Source organism: Manis javanica, chromosome 8 (assembly GCF_040802235.1).
Source record: "Manis javanica isolate MJ-LG chromosome 8, MJ_LKY, whole genome shotgun sequence".
Taxonomy (NCBI): Eukaryota; Metazoa; Chordata; class Mammalia; order Pholidota; family Manidae; genus Manis; species Manis javanica.
Genome location: NC_133163.1, coordinates 124,573,698 through 124,598,705, shown reverse-complemented (window position 1 = coordinate 124,598,705; position 25,008 = coordinate 124,573,698). Strand labels below are relative to the sequence as shown.

Genomic DNA, 25,008 nt, shown 5'->3' with positions numbered 1-25,008 from the left:
TCTAAGAGGACTCAAATATTATCATTCTACTTGGTACCTGATGGCACATGATGGTGCCAGTGAAACTAAATCAAGTTTCAAAAGATAAAATGCTTTTAGTGAGCAAACCTTTTAGGTCTTTTTTCACACACAGTAATAGTTGTGACACTGGCCATTTAATGAGGATTAGAAACCAGTTTGGGTTACAGTTCTCAGCATAATTTTCTGTCGCCATCTTTCCCTGTCTCTTGATGGAGATTATATTTGCTATGTTGACCTTAAAAATTTCTCACCTTGTCACATCTGGTTCCAGCTACTAAGCAGGATACTTCACCTCCAACACGTTTGGCTGCAGTGATGGCATTTAAAGTAATGGGGGCTAGGGTATCATTTGCATGTTCAGCTATTACCAGAGTACTCTGAAATCGTAGCAATGAGGCCTAACAAGAGGAAAAAAATGGAAAAGAATGTTGTAATACAAATAGACTTTTTTACTCTATTGTTAAGCATGTATGTTTTAAAGAAAACTGTACACAATATTCAGTTCTTTAAATATATTTATAAAATACATTGACCCTTGAAAAATATAAGTTTGAATTGTGTGGGTCCATGTACAGGCAGACTTTTTTCAATAGATATATTGAAAATTTGTGACAATTTGAAAAAATATTTTCTTTTCACTATCTAGACTATTTTATTATAAGAATATAGTAAATAATAAATATGTAAAATATGTGTTGATTGGCTCTTTATGTTATCAGTAAGGGTTCCAGTCTACAGCAGACTATTAGTAGCTAAGTTATTTGGGAATCAAAAGTTTTACTGGATTTTTGACTGTGTGTGGGGTTTGGTGCCCCTAAACCCAGCACTGTTCAAAGGTCAACTGTACTGGCTCAATGGCAAAAATTGGGCTTTTGTGTCTACCACTCTATTATGAATATCCTTGCATAATGAACACAGAAAATGCAAATTAATGTCCTACTGTTAGAAAAAATTTTCAATTATTTCAAAACAACTTTCCCACAAATCCATGTTCAATGAGAAACCACTAAATATATCTAAATTTAAAATCCTTAGAACACATTTAACTACTTTGTAATTAGGACCCAATGGCATAGCTTATGATTTAAATCACATTTCACAAGAATCGACAGTAACAAACTATTTATTACCAATAAGAATATATCAGCGACTATACTTTTATGTTTCACACATCATTTACCATAAAAATTGTGAGATTTTCATCACCATTTGAAGAAGAAATCCAAGATTTGGTGGTAGAAGGCCTATATATGCTGTAAATTACAGTTCTATCATAAGATAAATTAGGTAGTTCTCCTAAGGAATTGTCAAGCTTTTTAGAACTTCCAGGAGGATACTGTATACTCTTTTTGAAAGACTGTTCAAAATTAGATAAGACTAAACAGCAATGGAAGAATTTATGCAAGAACCTGCTCATTCCATTTAACCTGATCCATCTTTACTAAGCACTATATACATCATAAAAGCATACTATATTACTTAATCAATTGACTCCTTTATAGTTCTTAATACTAATCTTTCTTCTAACTCAATGTTCTATCTTCTATTTCTCAGATACCACTTAAAGAGAAGTTGCAGCATCTAAACATGGTTGTGTGGCTTAATTCAACAATAATAGCTGTGCATAGCATAGTGCAGAAGAAATTGTGACTTTTAAAATGTTATTTCTCAGTCTAAAGCCCAGTTTCTTCATCTGCAAATGAGGGACACAAATTAAATCAGGTTTCAAACTACACACTCCACAGAAGGCTAAGGGTTCCAGGGAAGCACCTCAGGACCACCACAAATGATAAAGTGGGAACCAGGCAGACAGAGCTGACAAAATGGCCCCTAGCTTTGCTTTAACCAAATTAAACAAACTAACAGTTACAGAGCCCTAATACTAAGCATGCGCGCGCACGCGTGTGTGTGTGTGTGTGTGTGTATACACTATTAGTACCGTGACTTTACAGATGAGGGCACTGGAGCTTGGCAGCTGCACAGGCAGGAAGCAGAGCCAGGTAAAAGTTCAGGTAGTAGGACTTCAGAACTTGGGTTTTGAATTCCCCAGCTCACATCAATGCACCATCATTTTTAGCTGTTTTATATATATGGGTCACGTTCCTGTAAGACTTCACTTAGCAAATATTCACTTTTTTTTTTAAATTGCACAGGTCTAAAAGAAAGAAAAAAGATGACATCAAAGGATTTTTTTCTAGCTCTAAAAATTCTATGATCCTAAAATCCCATTTTAAGCAGAAGGGTGGTATAGAATACCATTAAAGATTCAAAAAGTATAGGTCCATTACTGAAAAGGTTTTTAAACAAATGTTTTATTATCTTATGACCCATTGCATACTTCAGGGAGCTCTTTTTTACAGGGTAAAAAGAAGCCAAATTCTTAAACATTTAAAGAGAATTACTGAAATATGTAATATGGTAACTGCCCAGAAAGTAATCTCAATCTCTTCAAAGCACTGCTTAAATTAAAATTAATCAATGCAGACTAATTTCTTAGTTAGCATAATTAAGCATAAATTATTGGCCATTAACTTTATATGGGTCTCAAAACTGCCTGGCATTGTTACTGTGATATCCTTATTGAAACTCTCACTCTCCAGAGCAACTACCTAAACATCCCCTTCTGGTGCTTCTCAAACTGCCAACAATCTGCTCCCTACTCACAGAAGACAGCTTCACTTCCTATTCACAATGAAAACTGAGCCGTCGGAGGGGACCCATACCCCTTCCATGTCCGCACAGATATTCCTGCCCCCACCCCCTCACGATGCACCAAGAGATCTGCTGCAGGTCCTTCCTCCCGGATCTGATCCCTTCATCTGGGCTCTAGATTCTATCCTCTCAAATCCAAAGACTTCTTTCTGAAATCTCTTCTCGGTAATATCTCTAGCCTCCCCCTTTTCCAGGGCTCCTTCTCATCAACATTTGAACATGTCCGAGGCTCTCAATTAAAAAAAAAAAATTCCCACTACCCCACCTCACTCCAGCTCTCTGAATCCTAACCTCCCATTCACACCTCAGCTACTTGCATTCTGGCTTCTGCCCTCAGCAATGACCAAGATACCTCTCAAGCTCTACCTTACTTCTTCTCTCAGCAGTGTCTGAAACTATTCCGTCTCACTTCCGTGGCTTAATTTATAATTTACACCTATTAAAAAATGAGGAGGCGGAGCCAGGATAGCGGCGTGAGTAGAGCAGTGGAAATCTCCCAAAAACACATAGAGCTATGAAAATATAACAAAGAAAAATCTTCCTAAAATAGAGACCACAGGACACAGGACAACATCCAGACCACATCCACACCTGCAAGAACCCAGCGCCTTGCGAAGGGGGTAAGATACAAGCCCCGGCCCGGCGGGACCCGAGCGCCCCTCCCCCCGGCTCCCGGCGGGTGGAAAGAAACCGGAGCGGTTTTTTTTTGGCGAGTGCTTTTTGGAAGCCTTAAAGGGACGGGCCCCCGGTGCTAGGGAAGCAGGGCGGCGGGACTGGTGAGCGGGCGCCTGGGACCGGCGCCTGAGGACAAAGAATATCGCGCGTTTTTCCTGTGGGACCGGTGGGCAGGTGCCTGAGACCGGCACCTGAGGACGGAGGAAATCGCGCGATTTTCCCCTTTTTTTCTCTCTTTTTGGCAAGTGCTTTTTGGAAGCCTTAAAGGGACAGGGACCCCGGTGCTAGGGAGGCAGGGCGGCGGGACTGGTGAGCGGGTGCCTGGGACCAGCGCCTGAGGACAAAGAATATCAAGCGTTCCTTCCCTGCGGGACCGGTGGCTGGGTGCTTTTTGGAAGCCTTGAAAGGACAGGGACCCTGGTGCTAGGGAGACAGGGCAGCAGGACCAGTGAGCGGGTGCCTGGGACCGGCACCTGAGGACAAAAAAAAAAAAAAAAAAATCGCGTGTTTTTTCCTTTTTTTTTCTTTTTGTTCCCTCTCTCATTGTTGCTGTTGTTGTTTTGGTTTGGAGAGTGCTTTTTGGAAGTCTTAAAGGGGCAGGACAGGTCACTTAGACCAGAGGAAGGGAATCTGGGGATCTCTGGGCACTCTAACCCCCGGGGCAGCAGGGAGCACAGAGGCCCCTTATGGAGATAAATAGCCCCCCGGCCACTCCCCCTCCAATGGGGCTCCACCATTTTGGAGGAACAGCCCCAGCCAGGCCAAGCCCACAGCAACAGCGGAGATAAACCCCAAAGCAACCGGGCAGGAAGCAGAAGCCCTGTCTGCGCACAGCTGCCCAGCACAAGCCACTAGAGGTCGCTATTCTCCCAGGAGAAGGCCACAAACCAACAAGAAGAGAAGCTCTTCCAGCAGTCACTTGTACCAGCTCTGCAAATTATCTCTATCACCATGAAAAGGCAAAACTACAGGCAGACAAAGATCACAGAGACAACACCTGAGAGGGAGACAGACCTAACTCGTCCTCCTGAAAAAGAATTCAAAATAAAAATCATGAACATGCTGACAGAGATGCAGAGAAAAATGCAAGAGCAATGGGATGAGATGCAGAGAAAAATGCAAGAGCAGTGGGATGAGATGCAGAGAAAAATGCAAGAGCAGTGGGATGAGATACAGAGAAAAATGCAAGAGCAGTGGGATGAAGTCCGGAAGGAGATCACAGAGATCAGGAAGGAGATCACAGAAGTGAAACAATCCCTGGAAGGATTTATAAGCAGAATGGATAAGATGCAAGAGGTCATTGAAGGAATAGAAGCCAGAGAACAGGAACATATAGAAGCTGACATAGAGAGAGATAAAAGGATCTCCAGGAATGAAACAACACTAAGAGAAATATGTGACCAAACCAAAAGGAATAATATTCGTATTATAGGGATACCAGAAGAAGAAGAAAGAGGAAAAGGGATAGAAAGTCTCTTTGAAGAAATAATTGCTGAAAACTTCCCCAAACTGGGGGAGAAAAGAATCGAACAGACCATGGAATTACACAGAACTCCCAACAGAAAGGATCCAAGGAGGACAACACCAAGACACATAGTAATTAAAATGGCAAGGATCAAGGACAAGGAAAGAGTTTTAAAGGCAGCTAGAGAGAAAAAGGTCACCTATAAAGGAAAACCCATCAGGCTAACATCAGACTTCTCGACAGAAACCCTACAGGCCAGAAGAGAATGGCATGATATACTTAATGCAATGAAACAGAAGGGCCTTGAACCAAGGATACTATATCCAGCACGACTATCATTTAAATATGATGGCGGGATTAAACAATTCCCAGACAAGCAAAAGCTGAGGGAATTTGCTTCCCACAAACCACCTCTACAGGGCATCCTACAGGGACTGCTCTAGATGGGAGCACTCCTAGAAAGAGCACAGAACAAAACACACAACATATGAAGAATGGAGGAGGAGGAATAAGAAGGGAGAGAAGAAAAGAATCTCCAGACAGTGTATATAACAGCTCAATAAGCGAGCTAAGTTAGGCAGTAAGATACTAAAGAAGCTAACCTTGAACCTTTGGTAACCACGAATCTAAAGCCTGCAATGGCAATAAGTACATATCTCTCAATAGTCACCCTAAATGTAAATGGACTTAATGCACCAATCAAAAGACACAGAGTAATAGAATGGATAAAAAAGCAAGACCCATCTATATGCTGCTTACAAGAAACTCACCTTAAACCCAAAGATAAGCATAGACTAAAAGTCAAGGGATGGAAAAACATATTTCAGGCAAACAACAGTGAGAAGAAAGCAGGGGTTGCAGTACTAATATCAGACAAAATAGACTTCAAAACAAAGAAAGTAACAAGAGATAAAGAAGGCCACTACATAATGATAAAGGGCTCAGTCCAACAAGAGGATATAACCATTCTAAATATATATGCACCCAATACAGGAGCACCAGCATATGTGAAGCAAATACTAACAGAACTAAAGAGGGAAATAGACTGCAATGCATTCATTGTAGGAGACTTCAACACACCACTCACCCCAAAGGATAGATCCACCGGGCAGAAAATAAGTAAAGACACACAGGCACTGAACAACACACTAGAACAGATGGACCTAATAGACATCTATAGAACTCTACATCCAAAAGCAACAGGATATACATTCTTCTCAAGTGCACATGGAACATTCTCCAGAATAGACCACATACTAGCTCACAAAAAGAGCCTCAGTAAATTCCAAAATATTGAAATTCTACCAACCAATTTTTCAGACCACAAAGGTATGAAAGTAGAAATAAATTCTACAAAGAAAACAAAAAGGCTCACAAACACATGGAGGCTTAACAACATGCTTCTAAATAATCAATGGATCAATGAACAAATTAAAATAGAGATCAATTCCGGATTTACCTCGGAATTTAATCAGAAACACAGAGAAGACATAATACTCATTCTCCTTAAAGTGTTCCACAAAATAGAAGAATAGGGAATACTCCCAAACTCATTCTATGAGGCCAACATCACTCTAACACCAAAACCAGGCAAAGACCCCACCAAAAAAGAAAATTACAGACCAATATCCCTGATTTATGTAGATGCAAAAATACTCAATAAAATATTAGCAAACAGAATTCAAAAGTATATCAAAAGGATCATACACCATGACCAAGTGGGGTTCATCCCAGGGATGCAAGGATGGTACAACATTCGAAAATCCATCAACATCATCCACCACATCAACAAAAAGAAAGACAAAAACCACATGATCATCTCCATAGATGCTGAAAAAGCATTTGACAAAATTCAACATCCATTCATGATAAAAACTCTCAGCAAAATGGGAATAGAGGGCAAGTACCTCAACATAATAAAGGCCATATATGATAAACCCACAGCCAGCATTATACTGAACAGCGAGAAGCTGAAAGCATTTCCTCTGAGATCGGGAACCAGACAGGGATGTCCACTCTCCCCACTGTTATTTAACATAGTACTGGAGGTCCTAGCCACGGCAATCAGACAAAACAAAGAAATACAAGGAATCCAGATTGGTAAAGAAGAAGTTAAACTGTCACTATTTGCAGATGATATGATACTGTACATAAAAAACCCTAAAGACTCCACTCCAAAACTACTAGAACTGATATCGGAATACAGCAAAGTTGCAGGATACAAAATTAACACACAGAAATCTGTAGCTTTCCTATACACTAACAACGAATCAATAGAAAGAGAAATCAGGAAAACAATTCCATTCACCATTGCATCAAAAAGAATAAAATACCTAGGAATAAACCTAACCAAAGAAGTGAAAGACTTATACTCTGAAAACTACAAGTCACTCTTAAGAGAAATTAAAGGGGACACTAATAAATGGAAACTCATCCCATGCTCATGGCTAGGAAGAATTAATATCGTCAAAATGGCCATCCTGCCCAAAGCAATATACAGATTTGATGCAATCCCTCTCAAATTACCAGCAACATTCTTCAATGAATTGGAACAAATAATTCAAAAATTCATATGGAAACACCAAAGACCCCGAATAGCCAAAGCAATCCTGAAAAAGAATAAAGTAGGGGGGATATCACTCCCCAACTTCAAGCTCTACTACAAAGTCACAGTAATCAAGACAATTTGGTACTGGCACAAGAACAGAGCCACAGACCAGTGGAACAGATTAGAGACCCCAGAAATTAACCCAAACATATATGGTCAATTAATATTTGATAAAGGAGCCATGGACATACAATGGGGAAATGACAGTCTCTTCAACAGATGGTGCTGGCAAAACTGGACAGCTACATGTAAGAGAATGAAACTGGATCACTGTCTAACCCTATACACAAAAGTAAACTCAAAATGGATCAAAGACCTGAATGTAAGTCATGAAACCATTAAACTCTTGGAAAAAAACATAGGCAAAAACCTCTTAGACATAAACATGAGTGACCTCTTCTTGAACATATCTCCCTGGGCAAGGAAAACAACAGCAAAAATGAGCAAGTGGGACTACATTAAGCTGAAAAGCTTCTGTACAGCGAAAGACACCATCAATAGAACAAAAAGGAACCCTACAGTATGGGAGAATATATTTGAAAATGACAGATCTGATAAAGGCTTGACGTCCAGAATATATAAAGAGCTCACACGCCTCAACAAACAAAAAACAAATAACCCAATTAAAAAATGGGCAGAGGAACTGAACAGACAGTTCTCCAAAAAAGAAATACAGATGGCCAAGAGATACATGAAAAGATGCTCCACATCGCTAATTATCAGAGAAATGCAAATTAAAACTACAATGAGGTATCACCTCACACCAGTAAGGATAGCTGCCATCCAAAAGACAAACAACAACAAATGTTGGCGAGGCTGTGGAGAAAGGGGAACCCTCCTACACTGCTGGTGGGAATGTAAATTAGTTCAACCATTGTGGAAAGCAGTATGGAGGTGCATCAAAATGCTCAAAACAGACCTACCATTTGACCCAGGAATTCCACTCCTAGGAATTTACCCTAAGAACGCAGCAATCAAGTTTGAGAAAGACAGATGCACTCCTATGTTTATCGCAGCACTATTTACAATAGCCAAGAATTGGAAGCAACCTAAATGTCCATCTGTAGATGAATGGATAAAGAAGATGTGGTACATATACACAATGGAATACTACTCAGCCATAAGAAGTGGAAAAATCCAACCATTTGCAGCAACATGGATGGAGCTGGAGAGTATTATGCTCAGTGAAATAAGCCAAGCGGAGAAAGAGAAATACCAAATGATTTCACTCATCTGAGGAGTATAGGAACAAAGGAAAAACTGAAGGAACAAAACAGCAGCAGAATTACAGAACCCAAAAATGGACTAACAGGTACCAAAGGGAAAGGAACTGGGGAGGATGGGTGGGCAGGGAGGGATAAGGGAGGGGAAGGAGAAGGGGGTATTAAGATTAGCATGCATGAGGGGGAGAGAGAAAGGGGAGGGTGGGCTGCACAACACAGAGAGGACAAGTAGTGACTCTACCACATTTTGCTAAGCTGATGGACAGTAACCGTAATGTGGTTGATAGGGGGGACCTGATATAGGGGAGAGCATAGTAAACATAGTATTCTTCAGGTAAGTGTAGATTAAAAATTTAAAAAAAAAAAGAAAGAAAGAAAGAAAAGGGGGATTACTCCTTAACAGGATAAAACTATTGGTAAATCAAAGATCAACGCATGCTTTAAATATCCTTAATGTTGATCACTTAAAGGGTGTCAGATGATCAGCTATGGAGGTACTCTTTTCTGATAATATTCCTTTCTCTTAATTAAAAAAAAAAAAAAAAAAGCAGTTACTGTGTGCTGACCTCCAATGAGTTCTGCACAGTGGTATAGAGGGCATGTCAAAGTGTGGGCAAAGGGTCTGTTTGTTTCTACGCAGAAGATCAAGGCCTAGCTTGGATACCCAGAAAATGAACTAAGATACGATAAGAGGAGGAGCTTCCGGCATCAGCACTCTCTGGAGGACTCGTGCCGGGGGATGATCATCAAAAAGCCTCCACAGGGATCCGGACGATGCTGCAGTTGTGGCTGCATCCAGCCCACCGTCTCCTGAACTTGCCATAAGAAGGAGGAGGGAGATGTCTAGGCTGGCATGTGCATACAGTGAGACAACGAATTTGACTGGATCTGTACTGTTGGAACTCAACCAGGAGTTGGGAGGGGTGCAAGTTGTAGCACCCCAAAATCTCATGACTATAGACTATCTATGGTTAAAGAACATATGGGATGTGAACAGATCCCAGAAATGGGCTGCTTTAATTTGTCTGATGGTTCAAGTACAGTTGGACAATATCCATCATATCACAGATAAATTTTCACAAATGCCTAGGGTGCCTAAATGGTTTTCTTGGCTTCACTGGAGATGGATGGTAATTATAGATTTGCTTTGTTTATGTCACCGTATTCCTATTATGTTAATATGTGTGTGCAAATTAGTTAGTAGTTTAAAACCTATACATACTTAAGGTACTCTACAAGAAGATATGTCAAAGAAATAATCAATCCTCCCATGTTTCCTTCATATGCTACATCTATAGCTTTTCTTCTTCCTTCCTAATTACAACCCTTTAGTAGAATTCGTGCCTCATATCGAATTTTCCGAGTATCATAATTCCTCCAGGTGGTAAAGATACCTCGAGACAAGTGCTGGGCATAGAAGCCACAGGGCATAAATCTGCAAAGAAGTAAAAAGCTAACCTTTTCAGATAATATGGCTTCTCTCTCACTTACCAACTTTACATTTCCCTGTATGGCCCCGGAAGATGACTGGTTAGCCAGAGACGGGTAAGATTCCTCAAGGGAGGAACAACCTAAGACAGGCACAGTCGCAGGGGGGCCATCAGGTGAGAATTTGGGGATCAACAGAGGTGAGGCTCAGAACCTCACCCCCCCTGCTTTGAGAGAAATCTTCTGCATCCGTGGATGTCTTGCTGCCCTTGTCTAGCCTGGATTAATACTTAGTCCATAGGCACATACCTGATCATCTACATTTGCCTTCTTACAGCACTAAACTATGTTTTCTACCTTTATCTCGCATCTACCTACCACTTCAGCATTTTATTAAAAATAAAAATAATAATAATAATAGGAGAAATGTGGGATCAACATATAAATCAAGTACAAAAATCAAACGAATATTCATATTGCATGATCAAATGCATGATCATATGCATGATCAAAACCGAAAGTTTCTGTGATGAATGCCCTTGTACTGTTCACCATGTAAGAATTTATTCACTATGTAAGAATTCGTTCACCATGTAAGAACTTGTTCGTTATGCTTCAGAAGATTGGAGACTGACGAGAATTAGGCTTGAGATGGATTAATGATTGTACATTGAGCGTTGACCCCCCTATACTGAATTTTATTGTTGTTAACAACCATTTGATCAATAAATATGAGATGCCCTCTCAAAAAAAAAAAAACAAAAAACAAACAGAAAAACACACATCAACGTTCTTCAGAAAATATAACAGAATACAGAGTCTATATCATTTACAATGTTCAAAATATAATTCAAAATTATTCAACAGATGAAGAAACAGCAAGATCTAACCCATTCTCAAGAAAAAAAGACAATGGAGATAATCCAGATGTTTTATTCAAGATTTTAAAACAATTATTACAACTATGTTTAAGAACACAAAGGAAAATGTTAATAATGTGCTAATGTGTTAACAATGAATTAAAAAAACAGCAAATATTAGCTGAGAAAATGAAACAAAAAATAGCCAATAGAGATTGTGGAACTGAAAATTACCATATCAAAACATACTTTTGTCAATTAAAAAAAAAATGACACACACACACAGACATACATACATTATCAGTACACAGGGAGAGAGACGGAAGGACAGAGAGAATGGAAAGAGAGGGAGGGAGGAGGGGGGAGAGGGGATAAATCTCTCCTAATTGCTAGACCTATAATTAGGTTACATCTGCATATTGAACTGCTTAACTTGCCTGTCTCACCAAATACTCCCCAGCTCAGCAAATCCAAATCTGAATTCACTTTTCTTGATCTTCCAACCCCTTCCCACACTGCTTCTCTGGAGTTCTTCAGGGGATACACCACTTCCAAACAGACTTCCCAAATCACGATCTGAAAGTCCTACCTAGGTTTATTCCCAATTCTACATCCAATCAACCACTAAAGTTACAACAATTCTTCCTTCTGAATACAGTAGCTCCTAACTCCATTCACTTCTGTCATCAGTGCCACTACTAGTGCAGGCCATTATCTCTCACCTATATTATTCCAGCTGTCTGGAATTTTTCTTCCTTAGAATCCATTTCTCTCAGTGATCTTTCCGTGACATAAACCTAGCATGTTATCCCCTGTTTAAAACAGGTCAATTGCTTCCTGCCCCTTTAAGATATAGTTAACTGAACTCTTTAGGTTGGTTTACAAGGCATTTATTTTGTCCTGATCCACCTCCCTAGCCTCACTCCATTTATACCTTATTTTCACACACTTGAACTTGCTCTGTTCTCTCTGATCTCCAGCCTTGCCATACATTGTTCCCTCTTCCTAATAGACATGTTCACCTGTTACCTGACTAGCTTCCAGTTAATCACCCTTATGCTTTCTGCTTAAATGCCAGCCCCCAGTCCCTCCAAAGAACCCTTAGTACAGTGCAGTGGTAAAGTGTACACGCTCTGGAGCCACCCTGCCTGGGTTTGAATCCCACCTCAACTTAGTCCCCTGATCACAAAATGGGAATGATGATAACAATAATAACAATTTCACAGAGATGTAAGGATTAAATAAGTAAATATAAAGCTCTTGGAATAGGGCCTGGAACATAATTAATGCTCAAAAAGTGTTAGCCACACAGAAGGGCCTTCTTTGCATCTCCTTAGACTAGTTAAGTTTGTTAAGGCCAACACAGTATTCTGAATTGCCTTCATTACAGCATTAATCACACTTGACTGTACTCACCTGATTATCTTGACTTTCCCACCTATTTTCAGTACATAAGCCATGTTTGGTTTTCACAGCACTATAACCCCAGCCTCTACTTCAGTGTCTAGTGCAGAGCAGATGTCCAATAAAGGAATTAAAGTTCTTTTTAAAAAGCTCTTCATCAGAAGAATGTGATGACAAGCCACAGACGGGGAGAAATTATTTGCAAAAGTCTGATAAAGGACTGTTATCTAAAATGCACAAAGAACTCTTAAAACTCAACATAAGAAATGAACAAACTCATTTTTAAAAGGGCAAAAGATCTGAACAGACATCTCACCAAAGAAGGTAAGTTTTACAGATGGTAAATGAACACATGTAAAGATGCTTTAACATCATATTTTATTAGGGACATGCAAATTAAAAAAAGAATGATATGCCACTACACCTATCAGAGTGGTGAAAATCCAAAACACTGACAACAGCGAATGGTCGTGAGTTTGTGGAATAACAGGAACTCTGGTGGAGATTCAAAGCGGTAGAGCCATGTGGAAGACAGTTTGGCAGTTTCTCACGAAAGTAAATACACTCTTGCCATAGGATCCAGCAGTTATGTTCCTGGTATTTCCTTGAATGAGCTGAAGACTTATGTCCACAAAAAAAGCTGTACATAAATGTCTGTAGCAGCTGTATTCATAACTGCCAACACTTGGTAGCACTGAAATGTCCTTCAGTAGGTGAATGGATAACCTGTGGTTTGTCCAGAAAATGGAACATTATTCAGTACTAAAAAAAATAAGAGAGAGAGAGAAGGCGAGCAAGAGGCCATGAAAAGGCATGGAGGAGCCTTAAATGCATATCACTAAGTGAAAGATGACGACCTGGAACGGCTCCACACTGTTTCGCCTACACGACATGCTGGAAAAGCAAAGCTATGGAGACAGTGAAAGGATGAGTGGTGCTACTGGTTAGCAGGGAGAGAGGCAAGAACAGGCAGAGCACAGAAGATTTTAGGGCAGCGCAACTATTTTACATGATACTATAATGGTGGGTACATGGTGGTGTACATTTGTCAGAACCCATATACTCTTTTCACCAAGAGTGAGCCTCAATGTAAACTACGAGCTTTGGGAGATAATGATGTGTTCATCAGTTGTAACAAATGCACCACTCTGGGGCAGAATGCTGACAGTGAGGGGGCCGGGGGTGGGAAAGCAGAGAGGATATGGCAATTCTCTTTACTTTCTGCTCAGTTTTTCTGTGAACCTAAAACTACTACAAAAAGTAAAGTTTATATATTTTTTCAATCTTCCATTGCTTTACACCATCCTCTTAATATTTCTTCTCTGTACACTCTATAATAAGCGATTTTAAAAGCCTAGATAAGCCACCTCCAACATTGCTCATCTGTGGCACAGAATCTGAATGGCTCTTTTGTTAATGCTCCTAAGAATGAACATAGCTAGGACCACTCTAGACACATAGCTTATTAGTTAATTCATCACAGACAATGGATGCTTTAAGATTATAAATGTTTATTGCCTTACACTTAAATCTCCTTTTGTGTATAGAGATGTGCAAGAAGTTTACGGGGAAGTACTTTTGGGAACAAGATCTATAAGGCATCAAGGAAACAGGACTGGGCTGTGAAAGAAGCTGAACTGCAGTACTGCAATGCAGTCAAAACGAAGCTCTCGGCTGATCCCACAAAGAGCCCTGGAGCTAGGAGGGCCCTTCAGAGTTGTCCGGAATTGGAGCAAGGGGGCTGTACATCTTCCTTTACACATGTGTCGTTATACCAAGACTATTTTTTCTTAATTTCCTGGGGCCCTTTAGTTTGTTCCACCTTGCCTTAGACAGAATTCACATGATCTTTTTTTTAGTTTGTTTGTTTTGGGAATATTCAAACAAATGGGACTAATGCTTTATTTCTGTTTCTAGTTTACCCCTAGAAATAACACCATATTAAAAAAGCAATATACATATCTAGTAAGAACACACACAACAAGAACAGAATTAAAACAATGATAAAAGGTGATTCAGGATAGAGAAAAACTCAAAAATGAAGTGATGCTTTTACCTAAAGAAAACCTTCACCCTTACTGTCACTTCATCACCCAATAATAGTTGTAAAGCACCTAAGTTTACAAAGTAATTTCACAAGACATCCTTTCAATTTCTCTAGCCTCCTAATTAGATGAATCCTTTGCCCCATTACATTTCCTCAAATACCTTCCTTTCTGTTACAATGATCACACTGAAAATGTGTTCAATGCCTGTCTTCCCCAGTCGATTTGCACCATATGGTCAGGAACTCGGTCTGCCTTGCTATACACTGTGAACTCTGTACGTACCTTTGTGCCAGGCACATAGCTGGCACTCAATGAATGGTTAAGCGCTACATGAAAAGTTTCCCCAAAATGATCAAAAACTAGAAAGTAACTGTTCAGAGATTAAAGATGGCGGCATGAGAGGTGAGACAGAGAAATCTCCCCAAAACACATTAAAAATGGTGGTGTAAGAGGTGAGACAGAGGCTTCCTCCTAAAACTGGATGTAATATGAAAATATAATTAATACGATTAATCCTGAAAGCAACAGGAAAGAGGGCTGTGCCAAACTGCATACACCTGGAGAAAAGAATAAACCTCATGGAACAGGGTAAGGTACCAAAGCCATGGCCTGGCGGGACTCAAGCCCTTCCCCCACCCCAGCTCACCTGTCTTTCTCTGCTGGCTTATTTCACTGAGCATAATGTCCTCCAGCTCCATCCATGTGGTTGCAAATGGTAGGGTTTGTAACTTTCTTATGGATTAATAGTATTGCATTGTGTATACGTACCACATCTTCTTTATCCATTCACCTATTGATGGACACTTAGGTTGCTTCCATTTCTTGCTATTGTAAATAGTGCTGCGATAAACATAGGGGTGCATATGTCTTTTTGAGTCTGAGAAGTTGTATTCTTTGGGTAAATTCCAAGGAGTGGGATTCCAGGGTCAAATGATATTTCTACTTTTAGTTTTTTGAGGAACCTCCATATTGTTTTCCACAATGGTTGAACTAGCTTACATTCCTACCAGTAGTGTAGAAGGGATCCCCTTTCTCCGCATCCTTGCCGGCACTTGTTGTTCTTAGTCTTTTCAATGCTGGCCATCCTTACTGGTGTGAGGTGATATCTCATTGTGGTTTTAATTTGCATTTCCCTGATGACTAGTGATGTGGAGCATCTTTTCATGTGTCTGTTGGCCATCTGAATTTCTTCCTTGGAGAACTGTTTCTTCATATCCTCTGCCCATTTGTTCATCGGGTTATTTGCTTTTTGTGTGTTGAAGCGTGTGCATTCTTTATATATTTTGGATGTTAACCCCTTTTCAGATATGTCGTTTACAAATATATTCTCCCATGCTATAGGATGCCTTTTTGTTCTGTTGATGGTGTCCTTTGCCATACTGTAACTTTTTAGTTTGATGTAGTCCCATGAGTTCATTTTTGCTTTTATTTCCCTTGCTCGAGGAGATGCGTTCAGGAAGATGTTGCTCATGCTTATATTTCAGGAGATTTTTGCCTATGTTGTCTTCTAAGAATTTAATGCCTTCATGACTTATATTCAAGTCTTTAATCCATTTTGAGTTTACTTTTGTGTATGGAGTTAAACAATAATCCAGTTTCATTCTCTTACATGTAGCTGTCCAGTTTTGCCAACACCAGCTGTTGAACAGGCTGTCATTTCCCCATTTGTATGTCCATGGCTCCTTATTTTATATTAATTGACCATATATGGTTGTGTTTATATCAGGGTTCTCTAATCTGTTCCATTGGTCTATGGGTCTGTTCTTGTGCCAGTACCAAATTGTCTTGATTACTGTGGCTTTGTAGTAGAGCTTGAAGTTGGGGAGCAAAATACCCCCAGCTTTATTCTTCCTTCTCAGAATTGCTTTGGGTATTCAAGGGCTTTTGTGGTTCCATATGAATTTTAGAACAATTTTCTCTAGTTTATTGAAGAATGCTGTTGGTATTTTGATAGGAATCGCATTGAGTCGATGGATTGCTTTAGGCAGGATGGACATTTTGACAATAGAAATTCTTCCTATCCATGAGCATGGGATGTGTTTCCATTTATTGGTATCTTCTTTAATTTCTCTCATGAGTGACTTGTAGTTTGCAGAGTATAGGTCTTTCACTTCCTTGGTTAGGTTTATTCCTAGGCATTTTATTCTTTTTGATGCAATTGTGAATGGAATTCTTTTCCTGATTTCTCATTCTGCTAATTCATTCTTAGTGTATAGGAATGGCACAGATTTCTGTGTATTAATTTTGTATCCTCAAACATTGGTGGATTCAGATATTAAATCTTGTGGTTTTGGAGTGGAGTCTTTAGGGTTTTTTATGTACAATATCATGCCATCTGCAAACAGGGGCAGTTTAACTTCTTCCTTGACAATCTGGATGCCTTTTATTTTTTTGTGTTGTCTGATTGCCATGGCTAGGAACTCCAGTACTATGTTGAATGGAAGTGGGGAAAGTGAGCATCCTTGTCTTGTTCCCGACCTTAAAGGAAAAGTTTCAGCTTCTCACTGTTAAGTATAATGTTGGCTGTGGGTTTGTCATATATGGCCTTTATTATATTGAGGTACTTGCCCTCTACACCCATTCTGTTAAGTTTTTATCATGAATGGATGTTGAATTTTGTCAAATGGTTTTTCAGCATCTCTGGAGATGATCATGTGGTTTTTGTCCTTTTTGTTGATGTGGTGGATGATGTTGATGGATTTTCGAATGTTGTACCATCCTTGGATCCCTGGAATAAATGCTACTTGATCATGATGGATGATCTTTTTGATGTATTTTTGAATTCTGTTTGCTAATATTTTGTTAAGTATTTTAGCATCTATGTTCATCAAGGAATATTGGTCTGTACTTTTCTTTTTTTGTGGTGTCTTTGCCTGGTTTTGGTATTCGAGTGATGTTGGCCTCATAGAATTAGTTTGGAAGTATTCCCTTTTCTTCTACTCTTTGGAAAACTTTAAGGATGGGAATTAGGTCTTCACTAAATGTTTGATTAAATTCAGTGATGAAGCCATCTGGTCCAGGGGTATTGTTCTTAGGTAGTTTTTTGATTACCAGTTCAATTTCATTGCTGGTAATTGGTCTATTCAGATTTTTTTATTTTTCCTGGTCAGCCTTGGAAGGTTGTATTTTTCTACAAAGTTATCTATTTCTTCTAGGTTATACAGTTTGTTGTCATATAATTTTTCACAGTATTCTCTAATAATTCTTTGTATTTCTGTGGTGTCCGTAGTGATTTTTCCTTTCTCATTTCTGATTGTTTATGTGACTAGACTCTCTCTTTCTTGATAAGTCTGGCTTGGGGTATATGTATTTTGTTTATTTTCTCGAAGAACCAGCTCTTGCTTTCATTGATTCTTTCTATTGTTTTATTCTTCTCGATTTTATTTATTTCTTCTCTAATCTTTATTATGTTCCTCCTTCTACTGACTTTGGGCCTCATTTGTTTTTCTTTTTCCAGTTTCATTAATTGTGAGTTTAGACTGCTTATATGGGATTGTTCTTCTTTCCTGAGGTAGGCCTGTACTGCAATATACTTTCCTCTACGCACGGCCTTGGCTGCATCCCACAGATTTTGTGGTGTTGAATTACTGTTGTCATTTGTCTCCATATATTGCTTGATCTCTTTTTTTAAGTCATTGTGCCATTGGTTATTTAGGAGCATGTTGTGAAGCCTCCATGTGTTTGTGGGATTTTTCATTTTCTTTGCATAATTTATTTCTAGTTTCATACCTTTGTGGTCTGAGAAACTGGTTGGTACAATTTCAATCTTTTTAAATTTACTGGGGCTCTTTTTGTGGCTTAGTATATGATCTATTCTTGAAAATGTTCCATGTGCACTTGAGAAGAATGTGTATTGTGCTGCTTTTGGGTGTAGAGTTCTGTAGAAGTCTGTTAGGTCTATCTGTTCCAGTGTGTTGTTCAGTGCCTCTGTGTCCTTACTTATTTTCTGTCTGGTTGATCTGTCCTTCAGAGTGATTGTAGTCTTGATGTCTCCTAGAATGAATGCATTGCATTCTATTTCCCCTTTTAATTCATTTAGTATTTGTTTCACAGATGAAAGTGCTCTCATCGATAATTTATCTAAGCACTTAAATTTGTTCCTATCAAAGACAGTAGCGAAAAGTGTTAAAGCACTGAGAGATACCCCATCATGCTTTTAGAGAACTTATCCAGACTACTGACCAAACTTAGTTCCAAATAGTAAAATGTGAAAAGTTTTCTTTGGCATAATCTATACATTTATAAAGCTGATTGGTCTTTGTGAAATAGTGTTTTCTTGTGGGCAGAGTTTAAAGGGGTTATCATCCTCTTCCCACCCTTTCAGGGCCAAACTTCTTAAAAATATTACTGTATGCACCAACTCTACTGCCTCACCTCTTTCTCCTTTATTCATAAACAAAATGGCTTTCACTCTGCTACAACTCTGAATCTGATCTCTTTAAAGTCCCCAGCAGCCTGTTATAGCTAAGTCCATGGAACACATTTTGGTCCTTCTCTTATTCAGCCTTAACTGTTCTGACACTGCCATTTACCTCTACCCGCCTTCCTCCCCACCCCACCCCCCACTCCGGCAGCCCCCACACCACCAAGTCTTTTACAAGCAATTAAGGAGATATACTGCTCAGGAGTTTCTGCTGTGACTCTTACCTGCATGTTCATGTAGTGAACTTCCACACGTTAGAAGAGAACAAAAAATGCTGGAATCTAACTCCCCACTTTACCCTTACAACTTACAAACCCACTCAAAACCGAAAGTAGTTTAGAATAATTTTAACCTACTTCTCCCAACCATCCTTGAAAACAAAGTGGTATAAAGAGTAAGGAGGGCTGGGGAGTGTGAGGGTCTTTTTGCTTAACTCAAAAATAAAAAAGCAGCAATAAGTTAGGAAATCCTTCCAAGTGTTACTGAAAAGGATAAATAACATATAATTAAAGTCACCTATCCCTATTTTAATATACATTTTATAATAAAATGTATACTACATTTCCATACTTAAACGAAGTAACTTACTTTTATCTTTTTAATAATAAAACATGGTACCTTTTAATCATGACTAGAAATCTCATATGACATTGATTACATTAAAAATAGTCAATTTATTTCACTTTAAAAATAGACAAAACTCTAGTAGACACATCGGCAGGCAGCATAATTTTACAGAATTCACCTTATGCAATAAATCTTTTAGAATCACATCACAAGGACTTTCTTCTTTCAAAAGAAATTAAAATTTGCCCTTCTGAATTGCAGCATTTAATCTCATTCACCAGTGACAGACCATGGACTCTGAAAAATATCAGGGTCCTTCATAACCAATTCCTTCATGCCAGTTTCATAGCTTCTGAATCATAATACTTATGCCTTCCTGTCTGGCAATGAACACAGTAACATGAACATTCAAACAACCCTGAAAAGTGTTGCTTAACTCTCCTCATGAAATATTTCTTTGGTATCATCTTCTTAGTGAACAAATTAATTTCAAATACAAATGAATAAAATAATACTAATAACTCACATTAATATCCCCAAAAGAATGTTAACTGATTGAAAATGCTTACCTATTTTCCTCTTAGTGTGGTTCTCTAGCTCCTTATTATGTAAAATACCACCTTCATTAACATTGAGGAGCCCCCCAAAGATGAGGGACTTTACTCAAGGGCACAAATCAGTCAAAACTGGAAATAGAATTTAGATACAAAATGCAAGTCATTTAACTTACATTTTAACAGTTTAAGGTATCTTTTTTTCCTAATTAATTGCACTAAAAAATAATAAAATCTACCATCTTACCCATTAAGTGCAAAGTTTAGCAGTTTAGCTATATTCCCATTGTTGTGCAGTTTAAGATACTCTTTAAAATTTTAACAGATTAATATATTATTAAAATATGTTTCCATGTAAATATATCTTCCTAAATTTACTCTTGGTTAGCTACAGGCCAATTTTTTTTTAATTTCAAGGGTGGGGATTTCAGATAAGCTATTATGACTTTATGATATCATAAATAGAAATAAACAGGAGACAGACTGGAGGGACTCCCACCTTAGAAATATGGGACAACTTGAGCATCAGAATGTGTTAAGAGTAGTAAAGGGTTATAAACCTATTAAAAAAAGTAAGGATCTATGAGCCCATAAATAAATACATAAGCAAGAAGGGAATGTTCTTCCTTAGAATGCTAGTAAATGTAGAAGGAATGATGGGAGAAGAACAGTCACTGCTTTACATCTTTAGTAATTATTTATCAGGCAAGAATCATTAACAGATGTTAACACAAGTGGGTGAAAATCTGATGAGAAACAGGAAAGTCACAAAGTCTCAGTCTCTCTCCCCATAAATTAAAAATCACAAAAGGAGCAATAGTAACTTGATAGTGGAGAAACCTGTTAAACAATTTAGTCAAGTAATTAAAGTTAATATGATCAGTAATGGGATAAATCAACACTATGAGCCTCCTAATAGGAAGCCCTGAAAAAACAGTATCACTTCTGTGACACTCCTGCCAAAAATACATAACCTGAATCTAATCATGAGGAAACACCAGACAAACCTAAATTGGGGTAGTCAGCAAAATAGAAGGATTGTAGCCTTCAAAACTGTCAATGCCATCAAAGCCAAAGAAAGGCTGAGGAACTTTTCTAACAAAGTCTAAAGAGACATGAAAACTAAATACAAGGAATGATCCTGGAATATCCTAGACCAAAACAAGAAAAATCGCTATAAATGATGTTAATCAGACAATTGGCAACATTTGAATGTTGTAGATTATAGTATTTTAATTATTCAACTTTCTGATTTTGCCAATGGCACTGTGGTTGTGAAAGGTGAACCCCCTTGTTCTTAGAAAATACACAGTGAATTTAGGAGTAAAGGACATGTCTACAAGATGTACTCAAATGGTTCAAAAAGTATTATGTATATATGGAGAGAGAGAAATGTGTCAAACAACAGCTGTGAAACTCACCAAACGGTTTTGAGGATTCTTTGTACTATTTTTGCAGCTTTTCTATCAGTTTGTAATTATTTCAAAGTGTAAGTTAAATATCTATATATGTAGCCACGTTAGAAGTGTTCCCACAATTTTGTTAACACTTGAAATTCAAATCTCTCAAATGTTCCTAATGACTTAAAGCAGCTGCTCTACTTGGCTGACTTCAAATTTTAAAAGCAAGTCAAGGTCAAAGTCTTTGGCAAACCACAATTAAGATTTGGAAATACTGTCGATGTTTATTGGCAGACCATATGGATAATAAGAATTACTTAAGCTAAGTATTCCATTTTTTTTCTATTAGCTCTACAAAATAACTGAATCCTAAATTCCCCCACCACAATTATTTCACTTCTGCTAGGCTTCCAACCTGTCCACAAAGCTACCTTCCAGTTGCTGTACAGATAAGTATTTTTCTGTGACTCCAGCTCTGATACCTGTAATTTCCCCAAATCTATGACTTAATAAGTTGTTTATATTTTTCCTCTGAGAAAAATAAAATTCAGGGACGGGAGAGCGGAGAACAAATGAACACTGACCTGAAAGATGTGGGTTTGAAGAACAAAGGGTGTTAATGGAACAAGGAACACACAAGAAAAGGATTTACAGATGTCTAGAAAGATTGCCAGCTATGTCTCAGAGAGAAAATTCCATTTGGGAAAATAAGCACATACAATAATATTGTAGGAAAAGTACACAACACAGGGAAGTTTCTGACCCAAGTATAACAATCTTCTCAATCTAATTGTAAATTAGAAAATTTACAGAATCCACAATATAAATTGTTACATGACTTGTAATTGGTCAGTCTTCAAATACTGTTGTCCCATGGCATTAAGACAAAAATATATTTTCTACCCGTCTTCTCACAATAGAATTGATTTGTCACCAGTGAAAAAAATAATAAACTTACCACTACCTGTAGTTCCCTGGCTATTAAACCAAGAATCTGCTGATTTAAAATCAGGTCAGCCTGCAATACAAAAAGACTCCTGCCTTTCAAAACTGGCTAGTCATAAAATTGGTCATAGATTTTACATATACAGTCACCGAACTCAGCACTGCCCCGTCGGCCAGCGCAGAGCAAGCAAGCATCCATTACCACGCAGCCCCCGCGCCTGCACCTAAAGTGGCTTCGGCAGTCACAGTGCTCCCAATAAAAAAGTTTAATTCTTCCAGAACTGTCGGGTTCCTGGCTGAATTCGGGTTCTAAACTCCTTCCGAGGGCATCCCGGCGGCGACATTCCCCCCTCCTCGGGTACAGATTCCCCCAGGGCGGGGCTCCCTGCCCGGGTCACTGGACCTGCAGGCTTGGTGGCGCAGAGGAAACCCGGAGGGTGGGAGGGGGCGGGGCGCAGGGGCAGCACAAACGCCGAGTTCCTTACTGCGGGTCACCCTGGCCGCCGACCTGACCTCGGCCAGCCGCTGGCGGGCGGCAGGAGTCACGGGCAGGCCCGGGATTTGGGGCCCGAGCCCCAGGCCGGGCTGGGCCCGCCTACGCGGGGCCGGTCGCGTCTGTGGGGGCCAGGGATCTCCTCCAAGACCTTCACAAGGGCAGCGGGCTTAAGGCGGACGGTCACCGGGCTCGGCCCTGCCCGCCCGGACTCACCGCCCGTCGCAGTGGCCCAGGAACCGCCGCTCGAAACATGGTATCTCGGCTCGCAAGCCCCCTCGCAGCACCCTTGGACTCAGAACCAGCACCCAGAGCGGCGCGGCCTCCCCGAGTCACCGTAACGCTCGCGAGACGCGCGAACGGGGGCCCAGCGCTCCGCGGGGAGAGCCCGCTCTCAGTTCCTGCTTGCCCATTGGGCGGTTGTGCAACCAATGGGAACAGTGGAAAGTTAGGGGCTGGACTGAGGCTGTTCCGACCCTTTGCTGAAGCCCCGCCACAGAGCCGCCCGCAAAGCCGGCCAACGGCGGGTGTCGCGGGCCCACGCGGACTCTCAGCCCCAAGTGCGCAAGGCTGTTAGAGTGGACTTCCCCCCTGAGCTGATGATGTCCCCCTCCTGGCGTCCCAGTCCCCTGGGTGAAGTCCCCGCCTCTCACTCCACAGTTATTCTTTTGCTTGCCCGTTTACTCACAGATGTCAACGATACATCTGTTATGTGCCAAACACATGTTCCAGCTCAGGGGAATATAATAAAAGTATGCATAAGACGTTGAACTCACCAACTGGAGGAGGAAACATACAAATAAACATATCATTCCAATTATGGGAGACGGGATTCACCTAACTGGTGATACTTGAACTGGGTACTAAATGCGTGGGCACAAACAGGGAAGGAACTTGACGGGAAGGTCCAAGGACAAGGGGCAAGAATTCCAGGAGCTGCCTGCCTGCGAAAGAGGCCGAATGGCGGGAGATGCGGCTGGAAGAGCAGGCAGGGCAAGACCTTGAAAGGAGGTGAGCTTGGGGCCCCCTCTTCTCCCCGCACTCAACCTCTCCTGGCCAGTCCCACCCACCCCATGGCTTCAGTGCTGTTGACTGCCAAATCTCTCCTGACCTTTGGATCCATTTATCCACCTGCCTACTTGGACGTCTCCTGAGATGCCCCCCAACACCTTGAGCCCCCTTGTGCGTGTCTGACTCAGCATTCCCTTACAGATTCAATTTTCCTCCTGCATTCCCTTTTTCAGGGAATGCTTTGCACTTCCACCCAGCTGCTCAAGCCCAAAGCCTGGGGATCACACTGGACTTCTTTCTGTCATTCATTCCCTATCCTGTCAGTCACTGAGTTCTAGCGATTCCACTCCCAGAACAACCCTCAAATCCATTTAGGGCTCCCTTCTACCTCGCTCTGTGTTTGGATTGCTGTGGTTGCCTCCTTACTGTTCTCCCAGTTTCCAGTCTTCTCCACCCTCCAGTCCATCTCCCACTGCAACCAAAGGGCTCTTTCAAAAGGTTAAAGAGGTGATGTTACTCCCCCTGCTGAATACGCTTCAATGTTTCTCCATTGCTTTTAGGATTAGAAATGCAAACCCCTTAACATGACTTATAAGCCTGGCATGAACTGATCGTTTCCTTCCTCTTGAGCCTTGTCTTTCACCCCCTTCAGCCCCTGTGGCCATACAGAACTTCCTTCGTATCATCCGATGCTCCACACCCTCTGCCTCCTCCCTCTCTTCCTGTTCCCTCTGCCCTTACTCTTTCCACTGTTTAATACCTATTCATCCTGACATTCAGCTCGGGCCTTCCTCCTCCCACTAACTCTGAATTCGATACTTCTCCCTGTGGCCCTAGTTCCACCTGTACTTCCTCTAGAGTGGCAATTGTCACGTGGGTTTTAATGACCTGATTACTTGTCTATCTGACCCATTTGACTCTAAGGCCTGTAAAGGCAGAGAATATGTCCTACTTTTCTGCTATTGGGTCATCAACACCTTGCACAGTGCCTGGCTCACAGTAGGCATTCAATCAGTATTCATGAATCAACAAATCAATGAATGACTTGCTAAAGAATCTTGAGTGCTACCATGAAATTTTAAGCAGGAGAGTGATATGTTCAGAAATGGTCTCAATTTCCCAATTTAGCAACAACTTGCCATTCCAAATTTGTTGAGTCAACCAACAGATT

General features: G+C 40.2%; 1 protein-coding gene across 2 annotated transcripts in view; it reads right to left on the bottom strand.

Annotated features, from left to right (window-relative positions):
- Positions 1-23,370, bottom strand: part of ETFA (electron transfer flavoprotein subunit alpha) — a 116,588-nt gene extending 93,218 nt beyond the window's left edge. The window contains exons 1-2 of one of the 2 annotated variants that reach the window (XM_073212233.1): positions 23,043-23,370; positions 273-419 (exon numbers count right to left, since the gene is read on the bottom strand). In XM_073212233.1, the coding sequence (XP_073068334.1) occupies positions 273-419; positions 23,043-23,081 (186 nt within the window). In that variant the 5' untranslated portion in view covers positions 23,082-23,370. The remainder of the gene's footprint in view (positions 1-272; positions 420-23,042) is intronic. The other variant, XM_073212232.1, reaches the window with a different exon arrangement.
- Positions 23,371-25,008: the final 1,638 nt, after the last annotated feature.